The 15,030-nt window shown below is 36.5% G+C and overlaps 1 protein-coding gene across 2 annotated transcripts in view; it reads left to right on the top strand.

The window, feature by feature from the left end:
* pde9aa (phosphodiesterase 9aa) overlaps positions 1-15,030 on the top strand; it is a 33,106-nt gene that overhangs the window by 12,834 nt on the left and 5,242 nt on the right. Inside the window, exons 6-11 of one of the 2 annotated variants that reach the window (XM_058392018.1) lie at positions 3,457-3,511; positions 3,915-3,985; positions 9,396-9,480; positions 11,373-11,433; positions 12,848-12,922; positions 14,666-14,752. In XM_058392018.1, coding sequence (XP_058248001.1) covers positions 3,457-3,511; positions 3,915-3,985; positions 9,396-9,480; positions 11,373-11,433; positions 12,848-12,922; positions 14,666-14,752 — 434 coding nt within the window. Of the gene's footprint in view, positions 1-3,456; positions 3,512-3,914; positions 3,986-9,395; positions 9,481-11,372; positions 11,434-12,847; positions 12,923-13,040; positions 13,116-14,665; positions 14,753-15,030 lie in introns of both variants that reach the window. The other variant, XM_058392017.1, reaches the window with a different exon arrangement.

Raw genomic sequence — 15,030 nt, 5'->3', positions numbered from 1 at the left:
GTATAAAAACGTCATAAAATCCACCGCCTTACAACACACACACACACACACACAAACAAACACACCTACTGCATAAAGAATGCTATAAACGAATGCAGTGTGTTTTATACACTACCACTCAAAAGTTTGGGATCACTTGGAAATTTCCTTATTTTCCAGTTGTGCACCGGGGCCTCCCAATCCTCCTTCAGTTCTGATTAGTAGTTCACAGCATGGTAAGATAAGTTCTATCGATGAAAAGAGAGAAAGTTTTTTCTTTTTAGCCATTTTCAGCCCGTAAACAAACCCACAGCTCCTAATGCTCCAGACAGTACACTAACCTAAAGAAGGCCACTTTTATTGCTCTATTGATCAGTAGAAAAGTTTTCAGTTGTGCTAGCACAAGTGCAAAAGTGCTTTCTAATCATTTATAAAACCTTATAAAATGATTAACTAGCAAACATAATATGAGATTGAAACAGAGGACTGATGGTTGCTGATAATAGGCCTCTTTGTGACAGTCTAGATGTTTCTTTTAAAAATCATCGGAGTCATTTTAGGTTTTTGAAATAGATAAAAGTGGGTTTTTCTTTGGAAAACAAGAAAATGTTCCCATGAGCCCAAATTTTTTGAACAGTAGTGTATGTGGCAAGACAGGAGAATAAATATGGCTTCTTGAGCCAACTAGGTTTGAGATCAGGATACACATGAGGTGTGTAATATATGTCTCAAATTGCATGTGTGTACTATTTTAGTTGATCACTGGACATAACTATATTAGAAATATACTGTTTATTTATATTTACCATACATAAAGATAGGTTGTTTACCCTGAGAAATCCAGTACAATAAAAAAGATTCATATGATAAAATTTGTTTGCTGAACAAATGAAGTGTCCCATCATGTGGCGCATAATGGAAGGGGAGGGACTTGTAGCAGATAACACACAGAACAAACATGACTGCTGATGCAAATCCCAAGTCCAAGTACGCAAATCTGAATACAAGACCTGAATGCTGAAGATTCAGTGTTTGATTTTGAATACATTCACAGACATTACTAAAAACATGTCTTTAATTGTAGTAATGGATTGTGTGGAGATTAATGGATGAAAAGTATTAGAAGCTTTAAAGTTAGTAGTTTACAAGTGTTCGAGTTCATGAGCATGTTCAGACTATTAGATTCCAAGCATTCGTTGTTGGTTAGAAGTCTTTGAGTGCTAGTGCAAAACTTTCGTGAATATTAGGGTTAGTAGGTTTGGGGTATTTGGGTTAGTACCACTGACTAGTTTTTTTTGAGTGTCTTGAATTAGTTTTTAAATATTACGGTTTAGTAGTTTTTGAATATTAGCAAATGTAGTTTCTGAGTATTTGTGTTTATTCGAGTACTAGGGTTAGTAGCTTCTTAACTGGTTCTGAGTAATATGGTTACAAGTTTTTGAGTTGAGTCTTAGTATTAGCATTAGTTGTTTCTGAGGGTTTGTAGGTTTTGAGTATTAGGGTTAGCAGCTTCTTAATCAGTTCTGATTGTTAGGATGAGAAGTTTATGAGTATTCTGGTTAGTAGGTCCTGAGTATTTGGTTCATACCACTGACTAATAGTTTTTGAATATTAGGGTTAGTAGTTTCTGGTTTTTAGCAGAAGTAGTTTCTGAGTATTAGGGTTAGTATCTTATTAATTATTTCTGACTGTGTAGTCATTCATGAGTATTTTGAATATGTTTCTGACAATTAGGGTTAATATGTTCTGAGTATTAGATTTTCTAAATTTTAGGGTTAGTACTTTAGGTTGAGGTTAAGGGTGCTATTGGACAGGGGTGTGAGATTTGAGATGCACCTAATGCTTTTTTAATTAATTAATTATAATTTATTTGTACATGCATGCTTTTTATGTGATACTGTCTATCAGAAATAATGTAAACATGACCCTAACCTAACTTAATGATCATATAATACAAAATTAATACAGTTAATATGTGTGTTTCGAAAATTCAGGGATAAAATAACTCAAATAAATGTAACGAATAAAAATGGTGACGCACATATTTGTCTAATGTCCTTAATATTTATATTCAGTTTATATTCTAATCAAATTAATCTATAAGGTTGCGCAGGTCAAGTTGGTGTTAGTAGGCCTAAAGCTTTATAAACTCGTAGATGTGCGTGCAATCAGAAGAGGAAGAGTTTTTATTATCGCGTAAAAACATTCCTACTGTGTGGTTATAGGCTGGTTTTTTATTTGATCTGGCTCTTATCACTAGTACATTTAGAACTTTAAACCAATTCTGAAAAATGTCTGACATTAATAGAATTTACACAGTGTCAACACGCGCGCACACACACACACACACACACACACACACACATATATAGACAAAATTGTATTACTATCTTCGTGTGGAAGTATTGTAGTTGAATAAAGCTCGGCCTAACCCTAAAACTAACCTCACGAACACTAACTTCATTTCACACTTAACTTCAAATTCAACTTTAATACTAATCCCCGATAACCCTAAACTTGATAAACCTAACCTTGTTAACCTTAACCTCACAAATCCTACCTCAAACATCATCATTAACCGTAACCTTGAAAGCATAAACCCTACCCATAATCTCAAGAATCCTGAACTTGAAAGTTATTAACAAAAACCCCAAAACTCTTAACTAACCTCACTAATCCTCCCTAAACCTAACTCTAAACCTCATTAAATCTAAACCTCACATCATGTACTGTTATCATCCACACGCATGCACACACACATGCGCACACACACACACACACAGACTTAATTAAAGCAGATATAATATTTCTTGTGCTGCTCTTTGTGTGTTTAAACAGGTTTTTATATAAAACATTAGGTCTCACTGCATATAAACTGAATGACTGGTTTCAGGGTAAACAATCCAGAAAATTTCAATTATGTATGAGTGCTTTACGATTTTTATGATGTGGATCCTCGAGTGACTGTGTGAACCTTAACCTACCGCTTTCTCTATCTATAGAGAAGAAAGCCATTGTGCACTGAAAAGCAGCCAATAGAAAATGTTTACTGTCACCTGCTTTTCTCTGTTACTGTGTTTTATTGGTTCACTTGGGTGAACTTTGTCCACCATTTCTCTATGGACCAATCAGGGATGAGATGTTTGCGTATGTGTGTTGGTGTGTATTCTATGTCTGTGTGTGTGTGGGAACTGAAACTGAGCCACCATTTAACACCCAGAAGAGAATATCTGTAGTACATGATAAGGAGAGGTAGAAGAGAGAGAGTGTGTCTTTCGTCCTGTGCCTCTCGCTTTTCCTGCCCGGTTGCACGCCGCTTCCATTAACTCTCCATCTCCTCTGTTTGCCCCGATGACGTCGTACACACTCTGATGCTTTCTGATGAGGAACTGTAATGCCTGTTCTGCTGCCGACGGCCCACATTGTGTATTTTTCTGACAGCGGGTGACAGTGTTTTGCTGTTTTTTCCTTTTGTAGATAAAGAAGAACTTTTTCAGAATGTACTGACTCAGGTAGCGGAGCAGTTCTCCAGGTACTTTCTCTCTCCTTTTTTTTTTCTTCCTCTCTCCATCTCTCTCTCTCTCTCTCTCTCTCTCTCTTTTTTCCTTTGTGATTTATCACTGCTAAAATTTAACCATGCATTGCATCCCCAAGCTCAGTGCAATATGAAGCTTACTATCAATCATCATATCAAACAGGAAGTATTCGTTTTAAACTCTAAAGGAAATTTTTCCCCATCACAACTTTCCCCTTTTTCATTGCTGTGTCGTAAATTACGCGTAATGCAATGAAGCATGTTTTACCGTTCTCCATTCTGCCTGTTTGCCATAGTTACTGCTTTACAGCTGCTGTGTGCTGTTTTATGTGTTTCCTTGAGTGGATTTTAATTGGTTTGTTTCACACATGTCTCCATATTTCTTAATCTTTTTTATCAGGGCTTTTAAGATCAATGAGCTGAAGACTGAAGTGACAAACCGCTTGGCCATGTTGGAAAAAAGAGTTGAATGTAAGTTATTATCATATTTAATAATCATATTGTGAATTACATAACCATACTCGGAACAATCATAGTCTTTTGAGATCTTATTGTCCTGCACTCATCTCACACTATTGTGTATTTGCATTGTGTGTAGTCTTGTGCACAGTTACATGAGGCACCATGGGTCTGGAGAAATGATATTTTGTTATAAGGTATACAAGCTATTTAAAGGAATGACAGTAATCAATTGTATTGGAATGCAATAAAGAAAAATAAAGATGACTTTTCATATTACCTGCAGTAAGACAAGACGAGCTTAGATAAAGATTATCTTCATTTCCATTCAAAAGTTTGAACCGCCTGTACATTTTTGGATGGTCTCAGTTGTAATGCTCTAGAATTAGGAAATCTAAGTAAGAAATAGTAAAAATGAATTGAGAAATGTGTACTGATTAAAGACTTTTTTCTTTATTTTGGTAGAAAAAAATGACATGGCGCTGCAGCACAGCTCTAGGGTCTTAAATATGATCCTGTGCTTGGGTTACTATACATAGAGTATCTGTGCATGTTTTTCTCTTTGTTTGTTTAGGCTTTATCCAGGTCCTCTGGTTTTCTCTCACCTCTCATAAACAAGCCAGTAGGTTAACTGATTGTGCTAAATTGCTATAGGTGTATCCCATCTAGGGTGAAGTCCCAGTTTACTGCTGCTCTGCCCAAGATAAGCTCTGGGATGGATGTGTTTTGAATTAGATTTTCATTTATGAAGACATGGTTTGTCAAGATTTCAAGTGGCCTGTATAAAACCCTGACCTCAACCCCACTGAGCATTTTCAGGATGAACTGAAATATCGAGGCTTGCTCTCCAAACTTCAGGGCTGATCTCACTAATGTTCTTGTGGCTGAACGAGCACAAATCCCCAAAGCCACGCTCCAAAATTTAGTGGAAAGCCTAGATAGATAGATAGATAGATAGATAGATAGATAGATAGATAGATAGATAGATAGATAGATAGATAGATAGATAGATAGATAGATAGATAGATAGATAGATAGATAGATAGATAGATAGATAGATAGATAGATAGATATTGACATAGCAACGAAATGCTGTTTAGCATCTACCAGAAGTGAAAATAGTAGAAATCGTGCAAATGAACAAGTGCAGATAAATATGTAAATATGTGCATTGATAAATAAGGCTATGTTAGAGTGTGCATAGAAAAGTATGTGCAGGTAGTATTTACAGCAGATAAAGTGACAGGTGTATTATAACAACAAACGTTTGGCCATAAAGTGTAAATGTCACTGAGTTAAACAGTCCAGCAATCCAAAAATGGTCACCTGAAGTTCAACACACTGTATTGAAAAAGATGGGCTTTATTCTCTAACAAACTCCAGGTATTATTAAGATTTGAAAATCCCAGCAGCTGTAACGCCTCTGAAAAATGAATCCAAATAACAAAATGGTGACCACTGCTATACATGGAAGAGCACATAAGCAATAGATGGAGTACAAGCTGCAATTTTACATCTACAGTGACCTAGAATAAAATGGCCAATGAGTGAAGATACAGTGAAGGTGTACCGAATGAACTTTCTATGTTTGATTAAGATAATGGCAGTTAGTGATGGTAATGTTGAGAAACTGATGTCTCGTACCACAGTAAGAAAAGGACATTAATAGCTTTCAGGCACTGGTTTGCGCTCGTCATCATGCATCGTAACTTTTACATGTAATCGGATCATAAGTCACACAGCCGCTGTTTGTTTCATTCTTTCTGAGAAGCTATAAAACCTGGCATTTGACCTGTATCTAACACTACTGTGAAATACATGCAGCTTATGTAACACTGGGTGGAAATCATTATTTATAGTATATATCATGTGTGTGTAATGTAATGTTTATATAAAGGGTGAAGAGAGGAAGTTGGCATAGTTTTGCATGTGACTGGGTTATGAAACAGGATCAGAGATGTGGTGATGGCAATGTGTTGTCTGCTGACACACACTGGACCTGATAACAGAGAGATAGAGACGATTACAGATTATTTACTGTTCCATATTCTCAGGATTTATTATCATAGTTTATCAGAACCATAGCTGCTCAGGTGTCAAGCTATTGGCAGGGTGAGTTTTGTTCCAGCTTGAGTTTTGAGTTCTCCTGATAAGGTTTAGCACAAAGGGAGCACATTGTCTTGGCTTTAATGCCTTTAAACATTCATTTTTTCTCAGGGTTTTTGTTCTTCTAGAATGGCACCATGTGATGTGGAGATGCTCTATGGTCTTTGATTTGGTCAAACATTAACTGTTTTATTGAACCTGTGTCCAGGCTCTTTCCACACTTATGGAGATATTGATAATCAATAATAATTCATTGATTCATTCAATTTTCCTTCCATTGTTTCTAGCAGGAAAGATTTCTAAATCTCTATCTTTGCTTTTGATATCTGATCATTAATTTATATCCAGGGATGCATTTCCTATGCACTACAGTAAATCGTGTCATTAGCTACTGGTATCTCAAAAAGATATATTTTTCTTAACAAATGGCCTGTTGTTAGTGAGTAATTATTCTTATTCTTATTCTTATTCTTTTATTTTACTATTCTGCTACCTCTCATTCAGCAGACGAATACATGTTTTAATTTTATCTTTCGTTCCAGATTTTCTTTTCAGGCCAGGCCTATCGATTGAAAACTGTATGCAAGTTTTTCTCAGCTAGCATGGATCCATGGTGTTATGTATTATTTGGGATAAATGGCTCATGTGTGGAGAAATGCCTCCTAAGCCTGTCAGTTGTTGAAATAATTAATAATAGTTCAAATTATTATTATTTTTTTTAGATTTTGCCTTTAGTTTGGGACTTGTAGACTTCGTGTTGGTATGATAAAAATTCTAGTGTAGAAATTCTTATTAAAATGACCTCTCTTTGTTTTTTGTTTTTTTTAACAAATTGCACCCTGGTTGCTACTAAGAGTATGTTTAGTGTTATATTTAAACGCATGGCCAATCTGCAAAATGATCCATAAATCAAAAATATTGAACCAGTGTTAATGTATTCATTCATAGAGACTTAAAGCACTTTTGTACGTCACTCTGGATAAGAGCGTCTGCCAAATGCCAGAAATGTAAACGTAAAAACATCTAATGTTATTTTATTGAGCTGATGCATACAGCAGTGATGCATATATAGATGCTTTTATGAACCATAATATGCACAGACTGGCTGGACAATACCACCTGAATTAATCAAATGTACATTGTTTTAGATGTTGAAGATGATGTTGGAAGTGTCTTGCTCTTCGTCAGAATGCTCAGTTCATTGAGTTTGCATATTTTATAGGCTTTAAGGTTTGTTACGATAGGTTCTCGTGGTATACAGAAGACTCTGATGAAAGCTCTTGCTGCTCTCCTTGACAATACACTCTGGGGCAAAAAAAAATAAATGGGCCAAGCAAAAAAAAGTGACTGTTTTTAACTTTGTTATAAATCAAAAAGTTCATGATGCGATGTGTACCTTACATTACCACAGAATATCTTTTATACTTTTTTTAAATTATTTGCTTTGTTTTAGTGTTGATTCATTCAGTTTTATCTAACAGGCAGTGGCCGTGTCTTTGAATGTTCTGCGACACTTTTGTGGCAAAAATAACTTTGTCCCATTTGTTTCTTTTTCACTAGACTTTAATAGAAGCTGTCCCAGAAATACTGAATACTGAACAGAAAAATACATGGTGCTCAAAATAGTAAAAACAATATCTATATTTATTTATAATTTTGGCCGAGTTTGTTGCTTTTCTTTTTGTTCCAGGTTACCTTTTATGTGTTACAAGGCACTCTTAGAGAGAAGAAGATTAAAAGCACTCTTTTAAAGTTTTATATGGAATCCTTGTAGGAAGCTTTGAACCCTTAATTATCAGAAGAACCCTCGCTGTGCGCTGCCCGTTGTTGTTAAATGAATCTCACCTAAGAAGGCAGTGTTTACTCGGTTTTCACAGTTCTCTGGACTCATTAGCACAGTGCACGTTGTTTTTTTGCTGTAAAATCATTTGACTCATTACAGCTTTGATGAATTATGAGGTAAAAAAAAAGAGTTGTGATGGAGCACAGAATACACCGATCTGTGTAGTGAGACCTTTTGAAAGGTCAGTGAATCCTGTTTTGTAGCAGGAAGCATCTCATTTGCATCATGTCTTGCTGCTCACGGTAAATAAGGAGCTGCCTTTAAAAATGTGCTAATGATTTATTTGATGGTTCTGCTGAACATTATATACTTCACTGTTACCATAAATGTACTATAAAATAAACTCAGTTTTTTTTGTTTAAATTTTAACTAGTAAACATTTATTGGATCCCTAATCTACATAAATTTTCAGTAACTATTTTTGTCTGTCCTTATCTATTCCTCCTTGATAATCTGCTGAAAATACGAAAAATGTGGTTGAAAATGTACTTGGTTTTTTTTTATGCCCGTAATATACAATTAAACTTTTTGAAGCTATAAATATATTTCACTGAAATGCTGTGGAATGGTTTTTCTTTAGGCTGTTATTTAACTGTGTTTGGCCAACTTAAGATGGCTCATTGGTTAAAGGCTTTGGGTTACTGATTAGAAGATTGGGGGTTCAAGCGTCACCAAGCTGCTGCTCTTGAGCAAGCCCTTAATATAAAAGAGATAAATGTAGAAAATGCCACAAAATGTAACAAGAGCAGCAAAAAAGTCATTTCTGTCCTCAAATGTCTTAAACCCTTGCTAGTTTTTCACTCACATGGTAAGTCTCATGCCTTGATAATATTGTTGGATGGCTTTGTGCCACAGTGAAACAGATGTCCATGGTGCTCTTGCACCACATTTGGAAAGTATCCTTCTTTCCAAAGAAAAGTAGTTCTTAAGAGCTATAAATTCTAAATCAACGTTTCACCTTGTTAAGGGTTTTCCCAGGATACAATGCTAACCAAAATATGACAAAAAAAGGACTAATCAGTCCAGGAAGTGAGTGTTATTTCTAAAAAAAAAAAAAAAAAAAGAGGCTTAGACCATCATAAAAATATGACTGTTATTGCCTCCAAATAAACAGAGCAGGTTAGAGAACAGCCAGTAATAGTGATGATTATGGTGTTTGATGTCATCCGGTGTTATAGTGCTTAGTATCTGGCTCATGTGCTCTGGGGGAATGACCTGTCCTGCTAAAAGCTGGCTGAATACCAGGAAAACTGGGGAGCTGTAAAGCCGATTTTACAGGAAGCTTCAACAGCTTTATGTCCGTCACTTGTCTATTTGCATGCGTGTTCAGCTGATTCTTGCTTTGATTCTCAGCCATCACATTTTCTTCATAGTCTCCTATTTTTTTAAAAATAAACTTTTTTTCCTGACATCCCATTCCCTCTTGTCCTTTCCTTCCTCTCCTTATTACACTCTTTCTGTTTGTCTTCTCAGTGGAGGGGATGAAGGTGGTGGAGATTGAGAAATGTCGCAGTGACATAAAGAAGCTGAGGGAGGAGATGGCCTCCCGAAACAACAGGTCTGTCTCCTCACCTTACAACAAATTAACATCTCAGTCTGTACGAACAATGGTAACTGAACAAAATCAATAATGTTTCAGCTGAAGAATTGCCCCATTGTCCAGTTTCCACACTGTAGTATTCTAGTGCAAGAGAATTTCTAGTAATTCACATGAGAGTGAAAGAGTGAATTGCGATTTTGGAGTGTGATCACTACTACACTCTCAGAAAGAATGGTACAAAACTGTACCTTTTAAGGTACAAATGGCCATCGCTTGGGTGGTACCCTGAAGGGTACAATTTTATACCTCTAGTCAGAGGCTTTGTTAATCGTTTTGGGAACATAATTGTACCCTAAGGACCTATTGTGTACCTTTTAAAAGCACCATTATATTTTTTGTTCCCCTAGGAACAAAATTGTACCTCTGGGGTACCCTTTTTTCTGACGGTGTATGACAAACCCCCAAGAATACAAATTCACATACTGTTCAGTAACACAAATATGCATTTGCCTGGTATTTACCTCTCCTTGATCCTCAGCTACAGTGTTGTTGTTTTATGAAATATCATCTGACTGCAAGTCGAGGTTTCCATGGAGAAAAGTGAAGGGAGGAGGAGCTCAGTGAGGGGAGCGAGGTGTATGATTGAAGTGGATGCGCTGGATATTTTCACTTCAGCTGTCTCTACAATCAGCCTTCATGTTTCAGTACTTCAAATGATGTAAACGATAACGTTTAATGAATAGCAACACCAATTTTCACATGTATCTAATGTCATGTACCTCATTGGACTGTTTCAGGAACATTTTATTAGGGCATAAACAAAAATGTAATCATTTCAAAAGTAAGTTTTTGGTGGCTCAAATTCCTGATGACCAGTAAAAAGATCCAAAAGATTATATATAAGTGTGACAATCTCTGCAAATCAGTGATTCATTTTAGACTTAATTAAGGATTAAAGGATTAAAAGGATACTCTGTCTAGGCTAAAAATACACATCATAATCCTTTTAGTGACTTTGAGGCAAAGAAAAATGCAAAGATCCTAAAAAGGAGAAATTTAATAAAGCACTAAACAGAGTCTGAGTGCTAGGTCAGCTCTAAACCACGTCATCCAGGACACGGTGTTCCCCAAACACCCAACAAGTCCTCGGCCTGGTGCTATCACAGCAAGTCAGTTGGGGTGAAAAGAGTCATAACAATTATCATCCCAAAGAGGATTGGCGCAATCACCGCATCCAATTCATTCCAGTTAACTCAATGGTAGTTGCAGGCTAGCCGTCAGTAGTGAGCAGAGGATTAGATTTGTGCTTAGCTGGCTCTTAATAAGGGAACTAATTCAGGAGAACTGCTTTATCCCCTTTAGCGTCTTGATGAGCTGACTAATGAACACATACTCATCTGTTCTCGTACCTGAACATTCTCATTAGTGAGGCTGCTCCATCCTTTTGGGTATAGCTCAGAAAACAATGATTTTTCTGCATGACTAAAATGAGTTATGTTTTATGCCTCTTATGCCAGAGGAGTTTACAAGTCACTGTGGTGTTTTTATTTATTGAAGAACAACACACCATTCTTTTAATTTGTTTATTGAATTCTAGTTATCACTTACATTATAAAAGACATAACCCTTGTCATGTTACAGAGAAAGTGAATAGTCCCTTATCCTGAAAACTTTCCTATGTTGGACAACTTTGTTAAATCTTCTGACTGTTACAAAACTTCAGGCAAACCAGATATGGTCCACCAAAGGGCCGTCATTCTTTGTGGTATGTGGGCCGAGTGTAAGTTCATTGTGTGGGCCAGATCTGGGCCGGACCTATTTTGCTATCTGTGAATCAGGTATAATTATATTATGTCATTATATCAGTCTCCTCATTGTTCTCACTAGAGTATGTTCTCTGTCCTTTGCAGTAGTTTCCTGGATGACAACAAGAAGCTGACTCCTCGCAGGGATGTGCCTTCATACCCAAAGGTAAATCTACAGACCCGATTTATATGTGTGCAATACTAGCATTGAATTTATTTCTTATTTATTCAGTAAAATGATTTGTAGTCAGTTCTGTGTTGTGCATTTGACCTATCCTCAACACTTGGAAATTATGAATAGGATCTTCATTACTGCTTTATTTTATTTTTTTATTTTATGAGTACTCTAATTCTGTAGACGTAATCAGCTGATGAGATAAGCCTTGATGGATCCTTTGAGACAAAAGAGACAGAAAAATAAACCAAAAATGGTGCAGTACAGTTTGTACCCAGGAATTTATTATACTTTTTGACATTTCCTGCTTTTTATTACAGTTTAAATCCTGTTGGCCCCACAGACTAAGCAAAAAAATGTGGAATAGCAAGTCAGTTAAAAGATTATTTTGGTCAGGTGTATTGATACACTAGGCTCATCCACAGTGCTAGTGTTAACTGTAAAACAGAAATACATGTTGGGCTCCAAGTGCCTAATTAGAGTAATAAAGATTTTGGCATCTGATTAGATTAGATCTAAATTGTTCCTAATAAATGAATCATTTCTAACATTTCACTAAACGTTCATGATTCACGTATTCTAAAGTTAGGTTTTGACATTTTGGACTGTTTTATGTGAGGTTGTTAAAAGCAAAATCTTAAAACATGGTGTGTTCACAAACTATTTACAGTCTATACAGCCATCGCATGATTTGTAAGAGTCATATAATGTGTTTGTGTCATGTCAGAGTTAAGGTAATTACAGTAATTGATGTTTCTGAGGTTTTACTCCGAGCTGTTCAGATTCTCAGCATTGGAAATTAATTGTTTCTATGGAAATGCACACAACACTTCAGTTTATTTCAGTTCCTGGAAAATAAGGAAAATGAACAGTTTTATCAGACACATTTATTCATTTTGTTCATCTTCAGTAAGCACGTATCCTGGATAGGGTTATGGTAGTTTTGAATAGCCAGAGCTTCATAATGACAGCAGAAGGTTTGAACTCCATAGCAGCTTTTATTGCCAAGGACCACCCAAAAAGTCATCTGACTGACATCTAAAACAACCAGTCACTGTTAGTTTTGTTCAGTGCCATGTTTAGGGGCATGAAAATGTAGAGTTGATGTCCCAAAAAAAAAAAACCCATCATTTGGAAAATTCAGGTTTTAGCTGATTCTCATAAGCACTCATGGCTTACTTCTTCTATAAGGGAAGTAGAGGATCATGACAGCTTTGTTTTCAGGCAGACCTTTTAAAAAAAAATAAACTAGAATCCATTCTGAATTCTTATTCTACAATAATTCTGACATGACCTGAACACAGGAATGAGTGTGATGCGTAGCAAGTGTGTATCAGGTGTGTAGTGGTGGCCCCAGCCAGGCGTTAGGAGCAGAGGGTTAACTGGGAGCTCTATCTGCCTGCAGTACATGCTCTCGCAGCAGACCATAGATGCCCTCAGAAAACCCGCCTTCGACGTCTGGCTGTGGGAATCCAATGAGGTAAGATTCACTAACGCTGTACTGCCTGTCTTTTTCCTTTCTTGTCTCGTTTGCTGTCGTTTTCCTCCTCTGTGTGTTTGTGTATGTATGTCTGGATTGTATATGGGTCTGTGTGTAGTATCACCTGTCCAAAGAGACGATAGACGCTTTGAGACAGCCGATCTTCGATGTGTGGCAGTGGGAACCTAATGAGGTGAGGCCAGGGAGGGCATTAAACATTTATTGTTCCCTGACGTTTAAACATTCATTAATAAATTAGATGCTAAATATTTAATTTCCCACAAAAGAAGAACTTATGGTCATCTTTTATGTTAAGATATATCATATACAGGCCTCCTTATAAAAATATTTAAAAAGTAGTCTAGGTTCCTGCTTTGATTTTAATTGTGATTAAATCACCTCATCTCCTGAAATCCACTCGCTGCTGTTGAAGATGGCCTCAGAAAGACAGACTAATGATAAATGAGATTATTGTGGATTGTGCCACTTAGAAACTATAAAGATGGATTTGGACTGTCATTGAACAGATGATAACTTCTAGCAAAAGAGACTTCATATTAAAACGAAAATGAATTTATTCTGAAGAAATAACTCTGCTCACCACCGTCACCTCTGGCTTGATCATTAGGGATACATTTATAAATGTAAAATTTATATTTCTATATTTCTGTAAACCTGCTTTGTGACAAAGCCCAGTGAAAAATGTTATTTGTGAAATTCTTTTTGGTCTCACCTCCAAAACAATGTCATATTTCTTCAGGTGCAAATTGAAATTCGATGTAGCATCCAAAAGTTTTTTTATCCGTATAAAACTCTTGTAGTCACTCATGGGAATGAGGACACGGGGGCGATGCTTTTTATTTTGATTTTGTATTCTTTAAAGCATGTGATTTTAAAAGTAATAAAAAAGACCTCCGCAGTGCTTCGTCTTCAGTTTGTTCACAGACAAGGTCACAGGCAACTCTCTGACGTCATCTCTCTCTCTCTCTCTCTCTCTCTCTCTCAAGAAACAGATGGCCAAAACCAATTCACTGAAAGAAAAAATATGTATAAATACACTAAAATATGTTGTTTTAACATGTGGAGCATCCACCCATGCAAATTAGTCATCACTATAGAAAGATTTGTGTTAGCTCTAAAGTATTCACTTAATATAAAGTTGTGATTTGCCTTGTAACCAGATATTGTGTTCGAGATGCTGCTGTAGGAAATTAATCAGCATCTGATTTTCTGACCCATTAGTTTCAAGAATTTGACAACAGTGGTGTTTTACAGTGCCAATAATCCATAGCTCAACATTTTTCATCAAGCTCCACATTGCGACGATCCACCAAAGGAAGGAGTAGAAATAGCCTTTTTTTTGTCACATATACATGACAGCACAGTGAAATTCTTTCTTCACATATGCTATCGGAGGTTGGGGTCAGAGCGCAGAGTCAGCCAGGATACAGTGCCTCTGGAGCAGAGAGGGTTAAGGGCCTTACTCAAGGGCCCAACAGTGGCAACTTGGCAGTGCTGGGGCTTGAACCCCTGATCTTCCGGTCAACGACCCAGAGCCTTAACCACTTGAGCCACCACCGCCCCAGTAGTTGCTACTAAAGGTTTACTTAGTCATGTCTTGTATAAATTAGAAAGCTTTAAGCCGAACATTTTCCTGAGAAACTGTACATTTCTATCTCAGGTGGCATTTGTGCTTCTACTGACGAGATAAGTTAATAATCTGACACTGTGTGTGTTTTCCAGATGCTCAGTTGTCTTGAGCACATGTATCATGATCTGGGTTTGGTCCGAGACTTTAACATCAACCCGATTACACTGAAGAGATGGCTGGTAAGGAAACCTGTACAATGTACTGATGAAATATGCTAGAAAACAATCTTTATGAAGTTCTTAAAAATTCTTAATTCTTAAAAAAATCGAATCTGGTCAATTTGATTTTGCTCAAATACTTTATTCCTCAAGATTACAGAGTAACCCACCTAGGGCTATAACTTGAGACTAAACATTTTCCTGCATAAATTGTATACTGTATACTGTACTATAAATGTATACTGGTCTGCATACATGCATTTAATTGCATAAATACATTTCTTTGTTTTACTTGCCAG

Source organism: Hemibagrus wyckioides, linkage group LG06, assembly GCF_019097595.1.
Source record: "Hemibagrus wyckioides isolate EC202008001 linkage group LG06, SWU_Hwy_1.0, whole genome shotgun sequence".
NCBI lineage: Eukaryota > Metazoa > Chordata > Actinopteri > Siluriformes > Bagridae > Hemibagrus > Hemibagrus wyckioides.
The sequence above is the reverse complement of the archived record's forward strand: the minus strand, read 5'-3'. Positions and strand labels throughout refer to the sequence as shown.